Source organism: Haliotis cracherodii, unplaced genomic scaffold (genome assembly GCF_022045235.1).
Source record: "Haliotis cracherodii isolate W230 unplaced genomic scaffold, xgHalCrac1.p SCAF_7, whole genome shotgun sequence".
NCBI classification, from domain to species: domain Eukaryota; kingdom Metazoa; phylum Mollusca; class Gastropoda; order Lepetellida; family Haliotidae; genus Haliotis; species Haliotis cracherodii.
In genome coordinates, this window is record NW_027266330.1 from 31,021,174 (window position 1) to 31,044,805 (window position 23,632).

Below are 23,632 nucleotides of genomic sequence, written 5' to 3' on the forward strand. Positions count from 1 at the left end.
GGCTCCAACTAGGGAGCCTCAAAAACACCCTACTATCACTATACATTTTGCTGATTAGATCAAAATTAGACTACGGCAGCGGCATATACAACACTTTAAATAACTCTCTAAATAAAAAAAACTAAACTCCATCCAGTATCAGGCCCTTGAACTAATCACCCGAACTCAACATGGTACTTCCAGCACCTCACTCAAGGCTTTAACGGGAGAAATCCCACTAGAATTAGGTAGGGAGCGACTAACCCTAAACTTCTGGGCTGCGTCCCAATCAAACGCTCTAATTCAAAATATCTTAAAAACAACATTAGCCCCCAAAACCAAGCGTTAGCCAGAAAAAAAACTCCACTCACCCCAATCTCACAATGAATAACAAACTACTTAAAGGAACACAATCTAAATAATCACAAACGAAATACAAAACCATCCTATATCTTCACCCCTAAACTACAAATACCTAAAATAGACACATCACTAGCAGACACACTAAACAAACAGACCCCAACACAGCCAAAACCACCACACTTGAATACATACATGAGAAATGGCCAAATTGGTGCCTCATATACACAGACGGATCTTCACACCCGAATCCAACCAACCAAACAACCAATCCATATTTACGGCCGAACTTATGGGCATGACCTCAGCCCTACCCAACCAACAAACTGAATCCCATCACAAAATTCTCATCCTCCCCGACTCAGTGGTCTCCAGGCCCTTAAAAAATATAAACACTCAAAATCGCCCCGAACTAATAAATCAAATACTAAAAAGCTCAAACGACCTAACTAAACCAGGAAAAAACATAGAATTTTTATGGATACCCGCTCATGTACGAATCATCGGCAATGAAAATGCAGACAAAGAAGCCAAATTATCTCGAAAACTACCTGACATAAGCCTTAATCTAAATCAGAAATCAAAAGTATCACTAAATAAAAAATCTCCAAAAAAATGGGAAACCAACTTCCAAAACTCAAATTAGGAAAATTTTTAAAAAAGCCCCTAAACAAGCCAAAAGTATTACACCCATCCAAAAACATCGACAAAATCCTGACTAAGCTACAGACAGGCCATACCCAACTAAACAATCAACTAAAATTAGCTTAATGACACGCAACAGGAAAATGCCCACACTGCACTCACCAAGAAACCCCAGAACACGCTCTCATATACTGCACACACTACCAGACACACAGATCAACTCTACAAACCACTCTAAACTTAAACAAGGGACTCACTCTAGAATCAATCCTAAACCCAAAATTAACTCACAAAACTTCAAAGCCCTAGGCTTATACCTTATCAAAACAATCGTATCTAAAACCACACACCACACCTATAAAACCATAACTACATAAGCCAGCAATCACACACCACACATCCCCTCCCCATCTTGGCACCTATTCCAAATCTCAGAAATTTCAAAATAATAATATAAGCAACCTAAAAACAGTAAGTAAGTAAGATTCAGTCACTTTGACTGACCAAGGAATTACTTAAGTTCTAAAATAGCCAGACAATCACGGGAAGGTTTTTTATCCACGGATTACTAGGAAAAAGGACATTACTCACCCAGCTACTAAGTTTAGGTCAATGCAACTAGAGTAAGTCAGTAGAAGATTAAAGAGTGTCTCGAAACCACTTACTATCAAAACCTGACGACGACCTGGGTTGGGGAGAGGTTAAAGACAAAAGCTCCAGACAGACATATAAATATACTGAGCGCGGACCTCAGAGAGGGAAATATCTCCTGGACCACCGTGGAATACAATAGTCTGAGGCGTAATCAAACTGTTATATCCAAACTGAAGATGTAAGTATCAAAATACAGCGCTGAACATCAGCTATACACATACACAAAAGTTAAGCGCCACCCACCATATTTGTGAGCTGTTACTTTTGGCACTTAATGATGACTATTATAACGAGATGTACGATTGTTTTAAGCCGTATATGTAAACCTCATGTGATGCAAAAGTTGTCCCAAAGCAAGTTTATCTTGTGTTCCAAAAGAATATGAGCAGAATGGAATTTTACTGAAGACCAGAAATTGAAGGATTAGAAAACATTATAAAACCATTTTTGTCATGTAACTGTCATGATATCAGCAGACTATATCAGGTGTCACATAGACACCCTAGGGAGTGCAGAGTCTATTATAAGACAGAAACGTCAGTAACGTGTGTATGATCCATGGACATTGACCACAGCTTCAACCCTACACCTCATACTCATAACAAGTCGTTGAATGCTTCTCTGAGTGAGTGAGTGAATATGGTTTTACGCCGCTTTAAGCAATATTCCAGCAATATCAAGGCAGGGGACACCAGAAATGGGCTTCACACATTGTACCCATGTCGGGAATCGAACCCGGGTCTTCGGCGTGATGAGCGAACGCTTAAACCACTAGGCAACCCGACCACCCGAAGGCTTCTCTGAGGCAAACGGATCCATACTTCATGAAGTGTGGCTCCAAGTCCAGCGAGATTTTGAACTGGGGGATCACGATGTCTGATTTTCCGGCCAAGAATGTCCCAGAGAAGCTCAATCAGTTTAAGATCCGGACTACAGGCTGGCCAAGGAAAAGTGGCAATAGCTTCTTGACGCAAATAAGCCAAAACTGCCCGAGATCTGTGTGGTCTAGCATTGTCGTCCATGTAAACAGGTCTTGTCGGAAGAGGATGGTTGTCAAAATGAGGGACTACCACTGGACGAAAAACGGCATCTTGGTATTGTTGGCCATTCAGGTTTCCACAAATTGTCACCAGCAGAAGTTTGCAGTCGAAGGAAACACAACCCCATATCATGACAGACCCCCGCCACATGCCAAGGTCTTCTGGATGTTCCTTGGTGCAAAACGAGTGTTACATTGCCTCCAAACACGTATTCGACCATCAACAGTTCGTAGCAGCATTCGACACTCGTCCGACCAATGGATCCTTCTCCAGTTGGCCAAGTTCCATCGACTACGAGCACGACACCATATCGGACGATTCCGCATGTGCCTCTCATTCAGTTGAGGACGTTTTACTGGTCTTCTGGCGTTATAACCAGCCGCTCTGAGGCGAAGCCTTACGGTCATCGTCGAGAGTCTCTGATGGGTAATCCACTGCAGTCTTAAATCTGTTGAAGTGGCAAATGGATTTCGTCTGACTATCCTGAAACGACGTCTATTCTCTCTGTTAGAGGTCTTTCTTGGCCTACCAGACCTATGCCTGTCATTGACATCATTGGTTTGACCATGTTTGACAATCAAACGAGTGATAACACTGTGATGACGACCCATTTGTCTTGCAATGGCCCTGCATGACATGCCAGCATTTTTCATGCCTATCACTTGCCATCTTTCAGCGTCCGTTAACTTTCTCCTCACCATGGCTGATTTTCAACCTTTATTGGAAGGGGAATCTCACACAGGAGCAAAATGCAACCACGTGACTGAAACTTGAATTTCACTATTTATAGGGTAGGGAAACTGCACCAACACGTAAAGCACGTTTTCCTTGTGGTATCTGGACAAATTTGGGTTCATGAAACTATGGAAGCCTGATTCAGTCATACATCTTCATATTTCGTATTTCTGATTCCCACACGTGAAATCAAGATACTATGAATATGGTGGGGCTTAACGTTTGTGCATGTGTATATCTGAGTGTACAAAACATTCCCTTATGTTTGAAAATCATATTTACAAAAACACATTTTCAATACAAGAATAAGGTAGCGAACATGTAGGAGATAACATACATCCAGTGAATACAAGGTATGAGAGTGCCATTAGATCCCAAGAGAATGAAATAGTTAGGCCACCAATTACCAAACACAGAATGTAATGACACTTAGGAGATAAACCTACTGTGTTTTGAAATTTGATGTAGTCCCACTGTAGAATAGATACCTCTTTATTATAATTTTGAACCGAGCGCTTTAGCGCGATGTTCCAAATTATAATAAAGAGGTTTCTATTCTACAGTGGGACTACATCAAATTTCAAAACACAGTAGGTTTATCTCCATTCTACCATGACGGCAACAACGCTTTGAAAACGGCGCTCTCTTGCAACGTGTAATAACACAGGAGCACAGGTCCGCGATCTTAGAACATTCCGAAAAGTGATCACAGGTAGTTATATATGTAACAAATATTACTAAAGTTCAAGATTAAAAAACACATAAGTCGTGAGTAGTCATAATAAGTGTTCAAAACACATAGTTTTCCAAACAAAGTTGACAAATAACACTCCTAACCTAATCCAAAGAGAGATGTTTTAATTTCTTTCAAACTGTTGCACAGTATTGAACACTGTGGACTGGCTGTCGTTTCTCGGAAATTTGTGAGAGAGGTCATTTCTTTGAAATCGAACATGCCATCATTTCTATTGTAGGGGTGACGGGTAATAGAAAAAGGTTTTAAAATGCTAAACGAATATATTTCTACAGCAAACTTTATGAATTAACATTCTAATATACATTTAACATGTCCAAGAGTTATTAGTTAGATAGCAATTACCCCCAGTAAACAATAATAACATCCCGAACTTGGATGTGGCAGAACTTGACCTAAATCCCGGTTACCCACACCTCACATCTGTCAATGGCTGACAATCATGTGTTAACAATTAACTTGATCTAGTTAAAAGAAGCAAGATGACAACCCCGATCTATGATGTGGTTCAACATTTACCTGTAGATTTACTGGGATTGATCGAGCCTGCTGGTACATCCATATGAATACCAATGGAACTGAGTATGACTGAACAGCCGCTGTTTAGGCTGCAGACGAGCTGGAAACGAGGAATCTGCATGGTGTGACCTGTCAATTTCAAGATTTCACGGATCCAAAGCCAAATAGTGACAGAACCTAGACATTTCTGGTCCAGAAATAGTAGGTCGTGTATAATTTTCATAATTGTGCGTGTTCTGAAATGAATTTCAACAAGTTTGATAAGCTATCACTTGGGACATTGTTTTCGTGGACTTTCAAAAGAGATTGTTTTCTGATGCACTTTCAAATCCCCTCCTGCCAAATTCTAACGGTGGTGGTTGACGGAGATGGTAATGGATATCGATCAAAAAAGGTTGGTAAACACCATGTTGTCATGAATAAAATGTCTCCATCCACATTTTATTATGTCATATTTCACTTTCATTGTCGGTTGTTTCAATAATGAAATTACCTGTTCGTGGGTTTCAGAAAAAGTTACCAAAAAAATGAACAATTATTATTTTCTCAACAAAATTTATTAGATATCACTCTTTCACTTATTTTGAATGTGTGAATCTTTGAATTATACCTCCCCACCCTGAAATGAGAACCGTCCTAACGTGTCCCGGTTGTCACTGTTTCTGCACTACACTCTCAGTTATGGCTGCCAAAGAAAATGTTAACAGTAACAGTGCTGTTAAAGAATTGACTAACTATCCCTGCTGATGTGATGTTGTTTTTTCAAACAATTTTTATAATGTTATATTTTACTTTCATTGTCGGTTGTTTCAATGAGGAAATAGCTTAAATTGTTCCGATTCTGGTCACCATAGAACATTTCTCTAACAGTTTCATAAACATTTCATTTGTATGCAAAAGATATGCCTTCGTTAAATCTTTTAATGTCATCATCGAAGCAGTCAGGGTTGCGGCCTAGAACGCCCCAAACATCCGATATGAAACTACCGTATTTCCTCTATTTGACACTATACGCCGTCTATTAATTTCGCGAGAGCCCTTGACTCGGCGTGTATTAGAGACCTGTCTGGTATTAGAGACCCAGCGTGTATTAGAGGAAATATAGTTATGTTTTACAGTTCATATGGGCGCGATCGATCGGCAGCCATTTTCTGTGAATCGATATGTAGGCTATCTATGTATTCATACGCACGTTTTTTTTGTGAAAGGGCTTAATATATTTGAAAGGGGTTTCCGTAGCAAAAAGGAAACCTCTTCTGGCGAGGTTGGAGGTAGAGGAACCACTTTGAACCCACAGTGTCGCACAGCAGCCGTTGCAAGTCGAGAGGTGTTAGAACAGGCATTGCCATGAAGTAGTATAAATCCAGCAGTCAGTATTCCTCGATGCTTTTCTTTGATAGAATCTCTCAGGCGAAGATCCAAATCAGCATAGTAAGAACCGGTAATCATCTTTTGATTTCCTAAGTAATCAACAAGGATCACACCCTTTGCATCCCAGTATACAGTAGCCATAACTTCCTTCACTGATCTTGATGACTTGAATTTTTTGGTGGTGGAGAAGTGGAATGGTGCCATTCCCTTGATTGATCCATGTTTCATCACCCGTTACTTATCTCTTTTTTAATTGAACGAAATCCTCATCTATTAGCTCAACATTTTCTCTGGCAATGTCAGTTCTTTTTTCCTTAAGGTCAATTTAGAAACTGTGGCACCCAACGAGAAGATATCTTATGCATCTGTAAATGTTCATGAATAGTTTCAATGGATCCATGGCTTAGACCTGTGTCTTCCACAATTTCAGCAATGGTAATACGTCTATCTGACAGTGTAAATGTTTCTATGTCCTTGATTGAATTTTCATTGATGGAAGTTGAGGGACGTCCCTGACCTAGGGTCATCATCAAGTCGTGTTCTCCCAGCTTTAAACATAACTGCCACACGTCTAACAGTGGAATATCTAGGGCACTTATCCCCATACACTTTTGACATGCGGAGTACTTTTCTCTAAAGTCGAAAGCTTGATAACTGCTCAGTACTCATTCTTTTCCATTTCTGTGCCCATTTGGACCCCTATCACGTTAAACTGTCTGTCACAAACGGCCTCAACAGACCGAATACATTTGCAACGAACTACTCAAACAATGTACTACATTGACTAGTTCACTTTGTTATGGCCCATAGTTAAAAGAACAGGCTTCGAACTTTTTTACCAGCCCTCGTATTGACGTTGTAACTTGATAATTGTATAAATTAATCTACATAACATCAGAAGCTAGATGAAGCCAGCTGTAACCATCATGTTTTAGGAAAATGCTATGTGTCGTACTGCACTGCATGTTGAGTTTGTTTCATCCTCTCTAATTAACCTACGCTACACATGGATGCATCTCACTATCACATTTAAATGTGTGTTCTTTTTACGCTATTACCCTGACCCGTTAACATATAAACAGCCTGCATGCAGTCGTGAGATATATGAAAGGTCTTGATAGTGACATTGTGCAACATATGTATGGTTTTAATTGTTACACTTTTATAATCATTGCCATTAATATTCATTGAAAATATATTGTCAGTTTAAAATGATAAGCGTTTTACCATTAACCACAAGTAATGAGACATGGCTATATTTTCATATCACTAGTGATCAAATGATATTGTTCAGAAAACAAAAACATCCACAGCCTGCTCAACTGGCTGCTCATATTTCCTCTTATTTAATTGCATCCAAATGCTCTTAATTAAAACAATTCATGTCTATGTTAGAGTTATATGGCAGTGTATTTATTGCAACTGTATTACATTGCTTCAGTATAGACTTGCTATCGGTATAAGCTCATTGCATTGTATTTGGACAGTGATTAGTTCTCAGGAATGTAGTCCTGTTTGATATAAGCAGTTTTGAGGAGGTTGCTATATTTAGATGCTAGTGTTCTGTGCGAACTTGCGGAAAACCGTGGACTGTGACAGAGTGTTATAGAAACATGTAATAATCTATGATGTGATGGCACAGTGTAGAAATTTCCAAAGCTAGACTGTAAAAAGAGCGTGCCTCTCATATCTCTCACATATTTTATTAGATCAAGAACAGCTTTCCTGTGAAGATCACTCATCACCCCGGATTCCCTGCCAAGGCCCATCTCGGAAGCTTGACCACTGCCGTCGCTGGTGAATGAATCATTATCACTGACTTTTGCTATCACCACTGTGTTTTGTTTTTATTTGATACTGACCACTGCCATCATAGTATGTACTGCCATTGAATATTGTACTGCCACTCTATTGTGTACTGCCACTGAAATTGCTGTGCAGTAATTTGTAAACGTAGTGAGTTTTGTAATACATTGTTGACTGTGTACCATGTGTTGGTTGTGTGTTGCTTTCACACTAAGTTCATATTGTTTCAATTTGGATTTTGACATGTAACAGATTCAGAAAATAAATGCATTGCTCGTTTGAAGCTTAAAGTGTGTAGTGTGTAGGAAATAGCCGACATGTGTACAATCAAAAATGAATTTCAACTAAATAAAATTAAACCTGCATGATGACAAAGTTACTGATCTAATACAGATTGAGTCACACCTCTCGGTCTGAGGTGTGGAACCTTTGGCTCAGATCTTAATGATGTTTGTTTGTGTTTTTTATCAAACGAATGGCCTGTTTTAATTAGATCATTACCAAGACTGTTATTATCAAATCACACGTCTGTTCAATGTGTTGAATAACCTCCTGAATAAAACACGAATATTCCATGGCATAAATGGAGTATGTATTATCTTTGTCTAGCCTGGAATACGTTAACAGGTACCGATTCGATGTCAGATGATGATGATGATGATGATGATGATGAATTGTGATATTCATTTTGCCATAGCTTGTCAAATTTATATTTATATTTATATATTCAGTGTAGGGAAAGTCCATGTAGGACATGTCAGTGTGAGGCACTGTCTGAGTGGCCAATTGTCTTTTGGGGCATGGTTCTTGTTGAGAAATGTCCTACACCTAACGATTGCTGATGGACAACAACAGGCAAATCCTCCGCTACTTAGCAAATTTTAAATATTTTTCTGCTCAAAACAATGAAAAAATCCTTTGAAAATCAAACGAACTCTCTGCGAGTACGTAATACGATTCCATCAATATCATGAGCTTGTGTTTATGAATCATGGGGATGATACCAGACGCTCGCGGAAAGGTGATGTTACATGCCCAAGGTAATCACCGGTAAACTAGGAAACAAAAGTCTTATAGCTTATCTATTACTTCCTCCCTCCCTCAGCGTCAACAGAGCAGTTCGATCTTCCTGTGCCCTGTGTTCAAGATCATATACCAAATATGTTTGTTTACATCCATTCAGTTTGCCATGGGGACTGAGTCCGTCAGATCAACTTCCGGAACAGTTCACTTCCGGCAGCAACTACAGGATCCCGAGTTCCGCCGGAAGTTCATCCACACCTTGATACTTTACTTTGCATTCACAGCCCTAGTAAGTTTTGTTTATGTCCACGTATTTCAATATACGTTAGATATTTTACAGAAACACTCACAAGGAAAGATGTAATCAGATGAAGTTTCTTGCATACTCAACTCGAATATCGTTACAAATTTCCCTTGATAATATTGAAGTCGGGCTTAAATTCGCTAATTCACTATACATTTACACTGCACTGTGAATTTACACATGATCACTCACTGTAAATTCAATTATTCATGGTGCATACCTCCAATATTATTACAGGGTATATGCCGTGCCCAGCATGGCCCGGCGTTTTTGGACCTGGCCCAGATCACTGGGAGCAATGTAGAGGAAGCATCAGTCTTCTACACGTCCCTCGCGGCAGGGGGGCTCGTGGGATCAGTCATCATGGGTGTCCTCATTGAGAAAGTGGCCAAGCACAGGCAAGGCCTGGTGGCTCTTTTTGTCCTACTGAGCTCTGTCAGTTACAGCGTCATACCATGGAGCAACAACTACGTCTTGACCATTTGTCTATTTTTTCTCAATGGGACATTAACAGCAGCTTTTGATTCAGGTAAACTCTACTCATTTGTTGGAAATACATAGCAGCAATAAACATATATAAACTTGCGGAAGAAAGTAACTGTGCTCCATATAAAGTTGTTGTAAATGTTGTTATTGAAAACAAGAACAATGTCATAATATTTGGTTATTCGTCTGATCAATGTTTTTATTTCAACAAATTCATAGACAAACCCCATACACGGTAACCGCAGACAGATTACCACACACTTAAAGAGCTGTGGTAATCAATTCAATTAACAATGTCAATATCGGGTGTGACCTCTATTGCTTTTGCATTGGTGAGCATTCAAATTGATGAGTTGTGTTGTCAATGATGGCACCCCATACCATTACACTTCCACCCCTAAACAGGCCACGTTGAGTAACGCAACCGTCGCTAAAACATTCTCTTGAATGCATGTAAACCCTTGCTCGACCATCAGTGCTGTCGAGATGAAGTGTACTACCCCAGTCTTGTCTTATGAACCTCAAATGTTGTTTACACCAAGCTAATCAGTGACGTCGGGTTGGATGTTGTGTTCCCTCAACCGGTTGCGTACGGTTCTGGCGCTAATTGATCTGAACCCAGGAATTGCCCTAACCGTGAATGTGGCAGTTTCGTGTCGATTCGGTAGATGCACCAACCGAATATAGTTGTTTTGTTGACCTGATGCTACATGAGGACAAGTCATGAGTGATGCCCTTGCTGTTGACAACGTCCCCAAAGAGATGATGTTGTGTTTCGATGGACATTAAAATGTCTGGCAACTTTTGCCATTGCTGTTCACAGCACATCCAAAACGCATACACGCAAATTTTCAGCTAGTCTTGGAATTGCGTTAATTACAGTTAATTACGGTTAAACAATGGTGTTTTTCTTAGCTCATGATAGCTTCACAGTGATTGTGTGCTGTGTATGAGTGTCATGCTCCCAACAAACACGCAAACATCCAATTTATGGGCCGTGCATGAACTTGCATGTGCAAAATGAGAATCACGACTATAAAGTCGTAGAGGTGTCTTTATGAATATGTATTGGAGGATGCATTATTTAATTGCAGAATGGAATGATTTATATTGAGCATTATATGAAGCAAAGTTACTTTTTCCTGTTAGTATATTTTATGACAGTATATCGCACTGGTCTCACTAACGTACAACGATGAACATTTCTCGTCATTACAACCAGAAATTGATGTGATCAAAGTAACAATAAGTTGATTAGACCACTATCTGATAACATGTTGTATACTGAACCGCAAAAGAAACGCCATCCAAAGTAACATTACATGAAAGGTTGTCCTTTAAATATCTGGGTAATTTTTGTCAAAGTTTCTAAAGAATGAAATTTGATGATAAAAAAACCCAAAGCAGAACACAATAAAACCGATCGCCAAAACGCATCACGGCAACGGCCATGGTAACCCGATGCGCGTGAGTTCCGTGCAAATTAAAATGCACATGCGTTCCCCAAATTCTTGCCCTATAAAAATCCACTCAGATCGGATAACATACCTTCGTTATTGAATTGCTACCACATGCGAACATTGACAAGGAATCAGCGACACCAAGCTGGATAAACCGCCCGGCAAGGAGCCAATGCATTTCAAGTTCATGTAATGGCCATATACAGGCTCCAGCAACGGTACCAGACTACCAACACTACAGGTGACCGACCACGTTGTGGAAGACCAAGGGTCACAACCTGACGTCAGGATGGTCAGATTGTGAGGCAGCATCGTCAAGATCGCTTTGTTACTGCTGTGGAAAATGCTGGACAGACCATGGGGACACACCAGCGACACATCAGTGCGGACACGATTGACGAGCAGAGACCTCCAATGTCACTAACCACACCGAGGACCCATTCTGACACCACGTCATCGCCGGGACCGTCTTCAGTGGGCAACACAGCACCAGCATTGGCGCCATCAGCAGTGGAGACGGGTCCTCTTCTCAGACGAGAGCCGTTACTGTATCTCAACAGCAGATGGCAGAGAGAGAGAGTCTGGCGACGCAGTGGGAAACGTTATTCGGATACTAGTGTTGTTGAGAGAGACTCGTGGGGTGGTCCGGGCACGATGGTGTGGGGTGGAATTGGTCTTGCACAGAGGGTCAGCCCTGTGGTCTTCCAGAACATTGGTCCAGGGAGAGGCAATGGTGTCACAGCAGCTCGGTTACATGATCAAGTCTTGAGACCACATGCCATACCTCATCTGGCACGTCACCGCAACCTCTAGTTTCAGCATGATAACGCCCGTGCCCACACTGCGAGAGCAACAAGTGACTTCCTGAATGGCATCAGAACCATGCAGTGGCCTGCTCCCAGTCCCGATTTCAATCCCATTGAGCACCTGTGGGACGAGATTCAAAGACGGTTGAATGGCGTCCGACCAAGGCCGACAACTGCAGCTGAACTGCGTCAGGCGTTCCTCAGAGTGTTGGCTCGAGTGCCTATGGCCTTCATCAACCGCCTCATCCATTCCATGTATCGACGCTGCACGGAAGTCATCAATGCACATGACGGACACACGAAATACTGACTTGCAATGCCTTTTTCTCATTTAAACCTTGATGATCAGTTTTGACAAGTTTCATCTTTTTAATATGTCTCAAAGTATGTTTACAGTGTTTGGACATATAAGGTTTCTCATATATCCATCCATGGTGACGTTTCTTTTGCGGTTCAATATATAAATTATCAGGATATCATTCAGGTTGTTATTCTGGTGTCCCCCTGCCGTGATATTGCTGGAATATTGCTAAAAGGGGCGTAAAACCATACTCACTCACTCATTAATTTACTCAGGTTGTTATTTGTATTTGTTATCTGAATAGGCGATAGCGATAGCCTTAACTTATATTTATGTATTTGGTTGAATATATATTCAGTAGAATATAATAATCTATTCCAAATAAGATTATGTAAAATGCAAAATGTAGGTTTGATGATTTCAGGTGGAAACTTTGACATGATGAGCACGTGGGGTGTAGGAGGCAAGATGTTTATGCAGATTCTACACTTACTCTTTGCCGTCGGTACGATCATAGCACCACTCACCGTGGAACCGTTCCTAGCTGAGAACAAAGACCACAACGCGACCTTCTGTGACATACATAACGTACCGCAGTTTTATAACTACAGTGAGGGACATGTAGTTGACAACTTGAATGAAACAACATTCCCTATTCCGGAGAGTTGTCTCCATTCCGAAAGTCGCATTCAGTACGCATACATTATAGCAGGAGCGATCAGTTTTCTGTCAGGAATCATGATTACTGCAGAATGCTTTTTAAGTCCTCCAAACTCGAAACGGAAAACAAGAAATGAGAATCATCGAAATCCTCGGGTGCTTCCCAGATGGTTGCGTGTACTTGTCCTTGGGAGTGTGGGAGGCCTCTATTTCTTCAGCACAGCTTCCACCAGTGTCATCATTGGCTACATGATGGCGTATTTTGTAAAGGACCTTGGATGGAGCAAGGAAAAGACTGCCAATTTGACATCGCTCTTTTGGGCGGGTTATGCAACCTCTCGTTTGCTGTGTGTGCTTCTGAATCGAATCTTCAACCCTCGTCAGCTTTTGTTTATTTCTAATGGTCTTAGCGTATTGCCTTTAGCTGGTCTGTGGCTCAGTATAATTTATAAATCTGACCCAAGAATATGGATCTGCATGGCCCTTGCAGCAATAGGATTGTCAGCTATGTTCCCAAATGGAATTGTATATATTGAAAATGATGTGATGAAGGTATCTGGGGTAGTGACGACAGTCATCTGGATAGCAGGGAACTCGCAAGGAATTCTGAACCCTTTGATACTCGGTTATCTCTTTCAGATGGTATCCTACAAATGGTACATCTACCTCGCTTTAATCGAGGCCGTTTTGGCCTTCGTGTGTTTTGCGTCCCTTGTTTTGATTGTAAAGACGCTTGTGACGAAGTATGGCTCTATTGAGTTGGAACATACAGTTGATGAGAAGGACACAGAGGAGACATTTATTGAGAATAACGTGGGAAGCAATGGCGAAACACGATTGAATGTTTAGACTCAATTTATCCAAATAGAATATAATGCAAGAAGGTAGAGAGTGCTACGTGGGCATGCAGACCCAAAGAGTATTTAATTCGCTTTTTAATCATCGCTGAATATATGATTATATCATGTCAACATTATTTGAGAGAGTGAAGATTGTAAACCTCATGAAGTCAGGTTTCAGCCATATCCCAGCATGTTTACATAATAATTAAAGGGACCCCAAAGAGAAAGCAGGTCTTGGATTTCATTAACAAGACCACTGTAACGGGAATGGTTCTGACAAACCGAAGATCATACTAAGGCTACATGCGTTATTCGAACCCACGAGGAGTGCGGAACCCACAAGGAGAGCGGAGCGGAGAGGAGTGCGGAGCGGTGAGGAGAGCAGAGAGAAGAGGAGTGCATAGCGGAGAGGAATGGAGATTAGCAGAGTGACTTGGATAGGAGAGCGGAGCAGAGAGGCGCGGAGATAAGTGTAGCGACATAGATGGAAGTGCTGAGCTGAGTGGCGCAGAGATAAATGGAGCGACATGGATAGGAGCGTGGAGCAGAGAGGCGCATAGATAAGAGGAGCGACTTGGAGAGGAGTGCGGATAAAAGAGGCGCTGAGATTAGCGTAGCGACATGGATAGGAGTGTGGAGTGGAAAGGAGTGGACATTAGCAGAGCGTCTTGGAGAGGAGAGCGGAGCGGATTTGAGATTAGCAGAGCAGCTTGGAGCGTGCGGAGCGGTGAGGAGTGTGGAATGGAGAGGAGCACAGAGCGGAGAGAAGAATTGAGTGGAGTGGAGCGGATGGACTGGGATGTATGGATTATCGGCTCCATTGTGTATTCAATATCGGCTCCATTATGTATTCATTATAGCTCCATTATGTATTCAATATCGGCTCCATTATGTATTCATTATTGGCTCCATTGTGTATTCATTATCCAGTGCAAGATTAAGAAAATGATTATATATATAAATGTGTCACACTTTACATTTACAGTGGTTAAAAGCATGATAATAACATGTGTAAAAATGGCAAGTCCTGCCTCGTGTGGCTTATGGGACACAAATGTACATAAAACATATCGGTGAAAGTATTGAAACATATGATCATCCCTTATGTCCGAAAGCATAAGCAGCATTGCCACCAATGCTATGATTGGCAAACAATTCCAAGCATGAGTTCCGAAGTTGATGCTTCAGTTAATGCATTTAATTTGATTATCGTAAGTCCGAAATTGTCTGTCTACACTAAATGGGTTGGAAATATGGACATTTTCTTAGAAGAGGAAATTTTCAAAGGATTACTTGCCCTAGAATGTTATGTATCATTTCGGAAATGAAAGTGTGTTTGAATAGTTTTATGCTTTCTACTAACCGGTACTAAACTAAGAGGATCATAAATGTTTCCACTGTGTGAAATATTGGGTTCACATTGCTATATTTTCACATTTACTGATAGCCTTGCCATCATGTCACGTATGACCTCATGAACTTCTGGCTAAGCGAAACACGATTATACAGGTTGACACAGTTCCATCAGGTCACCAGTGGAGTGGAGTGAGTGAGTTAAAATTTAACGTCACATCAGCAATATTTCAGCCATGTCGTGATGAGACAAAATTATACATTAAAAATACATATATTTTAGACTAAATAAAAACCTGTCATCGATGGACAGTGCAATAACTAGAATATCACAGATTCGATGTAAAACTAGTTGAGAACATTTAAAAGAACAAATTATAAGGAAACAACACAGTATAATTTTGCATTACTTTAACCCCTTTGGAGGATACAGCCGCTAACAATCTCAGTTGCTAATTTAATCTACCAATTAAAAACACTTATATTTTACAAAACATATCAATCAAAATTGGTCAAACAACTCTATTTCCTTTAAAAGGCAATGATGAACGAGAATTAATATTATTAAAAACATCTTTGATAGATGATGATTTGAAATAAGATATTCCTTGTGATGGAAAATCAATACAGTCAAGCAGGACATGCTTGATGGTGATACTTTCATCACAAAGGTAACAAAATGGATGATCCTCACCTTTCAATAAATATTCATGTTTATATCTTGAATGGCCAATACGACATCGTGGTATAATGACCTCTTCAAATCTGGACTAATAACCCAAGTAGGTGAGCGTGTAAGCGATAGTTGGTTTTATTACATGTTATTTGTTAATACCTTCTTTGGTGTCCCACTTCTTTTGTAAAATCTAATTACAGATTTATAATCACTGTACGGAATTAGAGGTGGAGTCACGGATTTGTGGAGTGCAGCTTTAGCAGCAGCATCGGCCATTGCGTTACCAATGAGTCCAACATGACTGGGTAACCAATAAAAGACGATGTTGTACTGGCCAGTAGCAGGATGTTATGTAATCGTAAAAGTGGATGCTCATATGAAATATTCTTAATTGCCTTAAGACAGGAAAGGGAATCAGAAAATGTGATGAACTGTTTATGTTTTGACTGAGTATTTATATATTTGAGAACTGTTAATATTGCCTGTGATTCTGCTGTAAACATTGAACTGTCGTTTGGTAATCTTGATGATTTGCTTCTGGATCCAGTGATATTGGCCCTAGCAACTGTGTCGCCATCTTTAGATCCATAGGTAAATACAGACTTGTAAGTATTGAAAGTGCTTGTTTATTGTTAATATTCTTTCTGATTATTCAGTCGATTAGTGTCTGATTTCTTCAGTTTAGTCAAGGATAGATCTATCTGAGGCTTTACAGGTTACCATTGAGGAGACGAGTTTTGGGATGGGATATATGTTAGAAAGGTCAATTTTTGCAGCAGATATTTTAGATTTTATTCTTTTTCCAAGATTTGGAATAAGGGATTGTTTCTTTTGAGACAGATCCTCATACAAAGGATAAAAAACGCAGTTAGCGTAGTTAGATTGATTTGAAAACAGTGTTGTGATGTATTATTGGAAGGACAGTTTTATGCGACGTTAATTTAGGAATGGTGTGCGGTAAGAATTAGGGTGAGGTGTTATCGGCTCCCTGTCTACCGAGTATCGACAGATGTGCCATAACTGTGGCAGACTTGATTACTGCACGCGTGTTTAGAAGCAGCATTTGCTAGCGGTCGGGTGCTACTAATTGTAGATGATTCTTATATGTCGTTATACCCGTGAAGATTCGGGTGATAATAGGTCTTCAGCAACCTATGCTTGTAAGGGGCGACTCTGCTTGTCGTAAGAGGCGACTCTGCTTGTCGTAAGAGGCGACTTATGGGATCGGGTGGTCAGGCTCGCTTGGTTGATGCATACCATCGTATCCCAATTGTGTTGATCGATGCGCATGATGTCAGTCATTGGATTGTCTGGTCCAAACTCGATTATTTACAAACCGTAAATAATATTATTGCTGGAATATTGCTGAGTGCGGCATTAAACATCAAACAAAACAAAAAAACAAATAATACAACCAATACTAATAGGGAAATAAATAAGAGCTAGCGTTAATTGTTAATAGCTTTAAAACGAAGGTTTATGACCTTTATATTTGAATCGATATACATCTACGTACACATATCTCTTTCGGGTCCACAATCACTAGATATGTTGAGCCAACAGTCCATTTAATGGACAATGGGATTCAAGCCCATTGATTTTTGAGGAAGGAGGCAAGGAGATGGCAACTCAGTATCAATAAAGATGAACATCTGGTGCGAATGACAGTATTGTTGAAACAAGCGAGAAAAAATATTATTGAAACCTATCTGCGAAACAAGCGCTAGTTTGCACACAGAAATAAACCACAGAGATGAACAAGTCACCAGCTGTGATCAGAACAACCATTGCTAGGTGATTGATATACAGCACATCAACGCAAGAGAACATCAAGTCTCGATCATCATGCGAAGCAAACTCCACACAGCGCAAAAGGCAAAAGAGCGGTGAAAACCATACAAAAGGACCACTGAAAACCAGCGGCGACGACAGGCCCTGCGTCAAAGAAATGACAAGCAGCAACCGCCACTCGTACAATTTGCATAAAAACGTAAGTGTTTGCTTGTTGCCTGGCGTCATGCCATTTTTGCCCAGAAATGAAACAATACTTTGACCAGTGCAAAGTGAGATAACATATTACGATAATTAAGCTATATAGCCCACGATGTGGGTCGCACAGGGTAACAATCAGTGAGATCTGATATCTGCTCAGGATAGAGAGAAATGTACTCTGTCTCGTACTAGTAGAAAAGGCACCTGGCAATAGTTTGTAGGAGCGCCGGAACACAGGAACGACTGTCTGTCAAAACCTGACTTTGCTTTTTAGAGGCTTTTGATAGGGTGCATAAAGTCTGACGAGGAGGCGTTTGCAAGTGCCTACACTTCGCATGGTAGCCACTAGTACTGTAACTGATGTTTCTTCAACTTCGCACTGAAGAAGCCTGCAAGTCTAGTGCTGCAATCGCTGCTGACTTACAAAGTTGCGGCAATTCCTTTTGATTTGATAGAGGCATCAGTGACAATACACAGGTGGTCAGATGGACGAGGTATGTAATAGTTTGGCAGGAGGCCAGCGCAGACTGGGCACGTTCAAAGGATTTCCTGAGATCATCAGTCCACACTTGTTTGTCAGAGGATTGTTTACCAGCCACAGCATTGTCAAGGGGATCCATCAAGGATGCATATCCGGGCAGAACCCTGCTCAAAACCTTGTATGCCCCGATGAAGCTGCGCACTCCCCGTACTGTAGGAAGGGCGGATATCTTGTGAGCACTCGCCTTTAAGGTTCCATCAGACAAAATCCATCCAAGAACATGGGTAGATTTCGGGCTTACAATGGTCTTGGTTGCACTCAGGTGGAGGTTGTTGTATTTCAAGGCAGACAAGCCCATGCGCCAAAAGGAGAGGGTTTCTTCCGGAGACTGACCACCATATAACAGATCATCTGCTAGTTTGATCACTCTACCATCTTCGACAAGATCCCCCAAATGGGGGAATGGTGTGCGGTAAGAATTAGGGTGAGGTGTTATCGGCTCCCTGTCTACCGAGTATCGACAGATGTGCCATAACTGTGGCAGACTTGATTACTGCACGCGTGTTTAGAAGCAGCATTTGCTAGCGGTCGGGTGCTACTAATTGTAGATGATTCTTATATGTCGTTATACCCGTGAAGATCCGGGTGATAATAGGTCTTCAGCAACCTATGCTTGTAAGGGGTGACTCTGCTTGTCGTAAGAGGCGACTCTGCTTGTCGTAAGAGGCGACTTATGGGATCGGGTGGTCAGGCTCGCTTGGTTGATGCATACCATCGTATCCCAATTGTGTTGATCGATGCGCATGATGTCAGTCATTGGATTGTCTGGTCCAAACTCGATTATTTACAAACCGTAAATAATATTATTGCTGGAATATTGCTGAGTGCGGCATTAAACATCAAACAAAACAAAAAAACAAATAATACAACCAATACTAATAGGGAAATAAATAAGAGCTAGCGTTAATTGTTAATAGCTTCAAAACGAAGGTTTATGACCTTTATATTTGAATCGATATACATCTACGTACACATATCTCTTTCGGGTCCACAATCACTAGATATGTTGAGCCAACAGTCCATTTAATGGACAATGGGATTCTAGCCCATTGATTTTTGAGGAAGGAGGCAAGGAGATGGCAACTCAGTATCAATAAAGATGAACATCTGGTGCGAATGACAGTATTGTTGAAACAAGCGAGAAAAAATATTATTGAAACCTATCTGCGAAACAAGCGCTAGTTTGCACACAGAGCTAACCACAGAGATGAACAAGTCACCAGCTGTGATCAGAAGAACCATTGCTAGGTGATTGATATACAGCACATCAACGCAAGAGAACATCAAGTCTCGATCATCATGCGAAGCAGACTCCACACAGCGCAAAAGGTAAAAGAGCGGTGAAAACCATACAAAAGGACCACTGAAAACCAGCGGCGACGACAGGCCCTGCGTCAAAGAAATGACAAGCAGCAACCGCCACTCGTACAATTTGCATAAAAACGTAAGTGTTTGCTTGTTGCCTGGCGTCATGCCATTTTTGCCCAGAAATGAAACAACACTTTGACCAGTGCAAAGTGAGATAACATATTACGATAATTAAGCTATATAGCCCACCATGTGGGTCTCACAGGGTAACAATCAGTGAGATCTGATATCTGCTCAGGATAGAGAGAAATGTACTCTGTCTCGAACTAGTAGAAAAGGCACCTGGCAATAGTTTGTTGGAGCGCCGGAACACAGGAACGACTGTCTGTCAAAACCTGACTTTGCTTTTTAGAGGCTTTTGATAGGGTGCATAAAGTCTGACGAGGAGGCGTTTGCAAGTGCCTACACTTCGCATGGTAGCCACTAGTACTGTAACTGATGTTTCTTCAACTTCGCACTGAAGAAGCCTGCAAGTCTAGTGCTGCAATCGCTGCTGACTTACAAAGTTGCGGCAATTCCTTTTGATTTGATAGAGGCATCAGTGACAATACACAGGTGGTCAGATGGACGAGGTATGTAATAGTTTGGCAGGAGGCCAGCGCAGACTGGGCACGTTCAAAGGATTTCCTGAGATCATCAGTCCACACTTGTTTGTCAGAGGATTGTTTACCAGCCACAGCATTGTCAAGGGGATTCATCAAGGATGCATATCCGGGCAGAACCCTGCTCAGAGCCTTGTATGCCCCGATGAAGCTGCGCACTCCCCGTACTGTAGGAAGGGCGGATATCTTGTGAGCACTCGCCTTTAAGGTTCCATCAGACAAAATCCATCCAAGAACATGGGTAGATTTCGGGCTTACAATGGTCTTGGTTGCACTCAGGTGGAGGTTGTTGTATTTCAAGGCAGACAAGCCCATGCGCCAAAAGGAGAGGGTTTCTTCCGGAGACTGACCACCATATAACAGATCATCTGCTAGTTTGATCACTCTACCATCTTCGACAAGATCCCCCAAATGGGGGAATGGTGTGCGGTAAGAATTAGGGTGAGGTGTTATCGGCTCCCTGTCTACCGAGTATCGACAGATGTGCCATAACTGTGGCAGACTTGATTACTGCACGCGTGTTTAGAAGCAGCATTTGCTAGCGGTCGGGTGCTACTAATTGAAGATGATTCTTATATGTCGTTATACCCGTGAAGATCCGGGTGATAATAGGTCTTCAGCAACCTATGCTTGTAAGGGGTGACTCTGCTTGTCGTAAGAGGCGACTCTGCTTGTCGTAAGAGGCGACTTATGGGATCGGGTGGTCAGGCTCGCTTGGTTGATGCATACCATCGTATCCCAATTGTGTTGATCGATGCGCATGATGTCAGTCATTGGATTGTCTGGTCCAAACTCGATTATTTACAAACCGTAAATAATATTATTGCTGGAATATTGCTGAGTGCGGCATTAAACATCAAACAAAACAAAAAAACAAATAATACAACCAATACTAATAGGGAAATAAATAAGAGCTAGCGTTAATTGTTAATAGCTTCAAAACGAAGGTTTATGACCTTTATATTTGAATCGATATACATCTACGTACACATATCTCTTTCGGGTCCACAATCACTAGATATGTTGAGCCAACAGTCCATTTAATGGACAATGGGATTCTAGCCCATTGATTTTTGAGGAAGGAGGCAAGGAGATGGCAACTCAGTATCAATAAAGATGAACATCTGGTGCGAATGACAGTATTGTTGAAACAAGCGAGAAAAAATATTATTGAAACCTATCTGCGAAACAAGCGCTAGTTTGCACACAGAGCTAACCACAGAGATGAACAAGTCACCAGCTGTGATCAGAACAACCATTGCTAGGTGATTGATATACAGCACATCAACGCAAGAGAACATCAAGTCTCGATCATCATGCGAAGCAGACTCCACACAGCGCAAAAGGCAAAAGAGCGGTGAAAACCATACAAAAGGACCACTGAAAACCAGCGGCGACGACAGGCCCTGCGTCAAAGAAATGACAAGCAGCAACCGCCACTCGTACAATTTGCATAAAAACGTAAGTGTTTGCTTGTTGCCTGGCGTCATGCCATTTTTGCCCAGAAATGAAACAACACTTTGACCAGTGCAAAGTGAGATAACATATTACGATAATTAAGCTATATAGCCCACCATGTGGGTCTCACAGGGTAACAATCAGTGAGATCTGATATCTGCTCAGGATAGAGAGAAATGTACTCTGTCTCGAACTAGTAGAAAAGGCACCTGGCAATAGTTTGTTGGAGCGCCGGAACACAGGAACGACTGTCTGTCAAAACCTGACTTTGCTTTTTAGAGGCTTTTGATAGGGTGCATAAAGTCTGACGAGGAGGCGTTTGCAAGTGCCTACACTTCGCATGGTAGCCACTAGTACTGTAACTGATGTTTCTTCAACTTCGCACTGAAGAAGCCTGCAAGTCTAGTGCTGCAATCGCTGCTGACTTACAAAGTTGCGGCAATTCCTTTTGATTTGATAGAGGCATCAGTGACAATACACAGGTGGTCAGATGGACGAGGTATGTAATAGTTTGGCAGGAGGCCAGCGCAGACTGGGCACGTTCAAAGGATTTCCTGAGATCATCAGTCCACACTTGTTTGTCAGAGGATTGTTTACCAGCCACAGCATTGTCAAGGGGATTCATCAAGGATGCATATCCGGGCAGAACCCTGCTCAGAGCCTTGTATGCCCCGATGAAGCTGCGCACTCCCCGTACTGTAGGAAGGGCGGATATCTTGTGAGCACTCGCCTTTAAGGTTCCATCAGACAAAATCCATCCAAGAACATGGGTAGATTTCGGGCTTACAATGGTCTTGGTTGCACTCAGGTGGAGGTTGTTGTATTTCAAGGCAGACAAGCCCATGCGCCAAAAGGAGAGGGTTTCTTCCGGAGACTGATCACCATATAACAGATCATCTGCTAGTTTGATCACTCTACCATCTTCGACAAGATCCCCCAAATGGGGGAATGGTGTGCGGTAAGAATTAGGGTGAGGTGTTATCGGCTCCCTGTCTACCGAGTATCGACAGATGTGCCATAACTGTGGCAGACTTGATTACTGCACGCGTGTTTAGAAGCAGCATTTGCTAGCGGTCGGGTGCTACTAATTGTAGATGATTCTTATATGTCGTTATACCCGTGAAGATCCGGGTGATAATAGGTCTTCAGCAACCTATGCTTGTAAGGGGCGACTCTGCTTGTCGTAAGAGGCGACTCTGCTTGTCGTAAGAGGCGACTTATGGGATCGGGTGGTCAGGCTCGCTTGGTTGATGCATACCATCGTATCCCAATTGTGTTGATCGATGCGCATGATGTCAGTCATTGGATTGTCTGGTCCAAACTCGATTATTTACACACCGTAAATAATATTATTGCTGGAATATTGCTGAGTGCGGCATTAAACATCAAACAAAACAAAAAAACAAATAATACAACCAATACTAATAGGGAAATAAATAAGAGCTAGCGTTAATTGTTAATAGCTTTAAAACGAAGGTTTATGACCTTTATATTTGAATCGATATACATCTACGTACACATATCTCTTTCGGGTCCACAATCACTAGATATGTTGAGCCAACAGTCCATTTAATGGACAATGGGATTCAAGCCCATTGATTTTTGAGGAAGGAGGCAAGGAGATGGCAACTCAGTATCAATAAAGATGAACATCTGGTGCGAATGACAGTATTGTTGAAACAAGCGAGAAAAAATATTATTGAAACCTATCTGCGAAACAAGCGCTAGTTTGCACACAGAGCTAACCACAGAGATGAACAAGTCACCAGCTGTGATCAGAACAACCATTGCTAGGTGATTGATATACAGCACATCAACGCAAGAGAACATCAAGTCTCGATCATCATGCGAAGCAGACTCCACACAGCGCAAAAGGCAAAAGAGCGGTGAAAACCAT

General features: G+C 41.5%; 1 protein-coding gene across 1 annotated transcript; it reads left to right on the forward strand.

Moving 5' to 3' along the window:
- Positions 1 to 9,052: 9,052 nt before the first annotated feature.
- Positions 9,053 to 14,059, forward strand: LOC139448539 (sodium-dependent glucose transporter 1A-like). Its single transcript, XM_071230098.1, has 3 exons — positions 9,053 to 9,175; positions 9,428 to 9,719; positions 12,668 to 14,059. Exons 1-3 carry the CDS (start codon positions 9,053 to 9,055, stop codon positions 13,750 to 13,752), a joined length of 1,500 nt encoding a protein of 499 aa, XP_071086199.1. The 3' UTR covers positions 13,753 to 14,059.
- Positions 14,060 to 23,632: the final 9,573 nt, after the last annotated feature.

Coding starts and splice junctions, on each gene's coding strand:
- LOC139448539 (XM_071230098.1), top strand. CDS start 9,053: ATGGGGACTGAGTCCGTCAGATCAACTTCCGGAACAGTTCACTTCCGG. Junction 9,176..9,427: donor ACTTTGCATTCACAGCCCTA/GTAAGTTTTGTT, acceptor ATATTATTACAG/GGTATATGCCGTGCCCAGCA. Junction 9,720..12,667: donor AACAGCAGCTTTTGATTCAG/GTAAACTCTACT, acceptor TGATGATTTCAG/GTGGAAACTTTGACATGATG.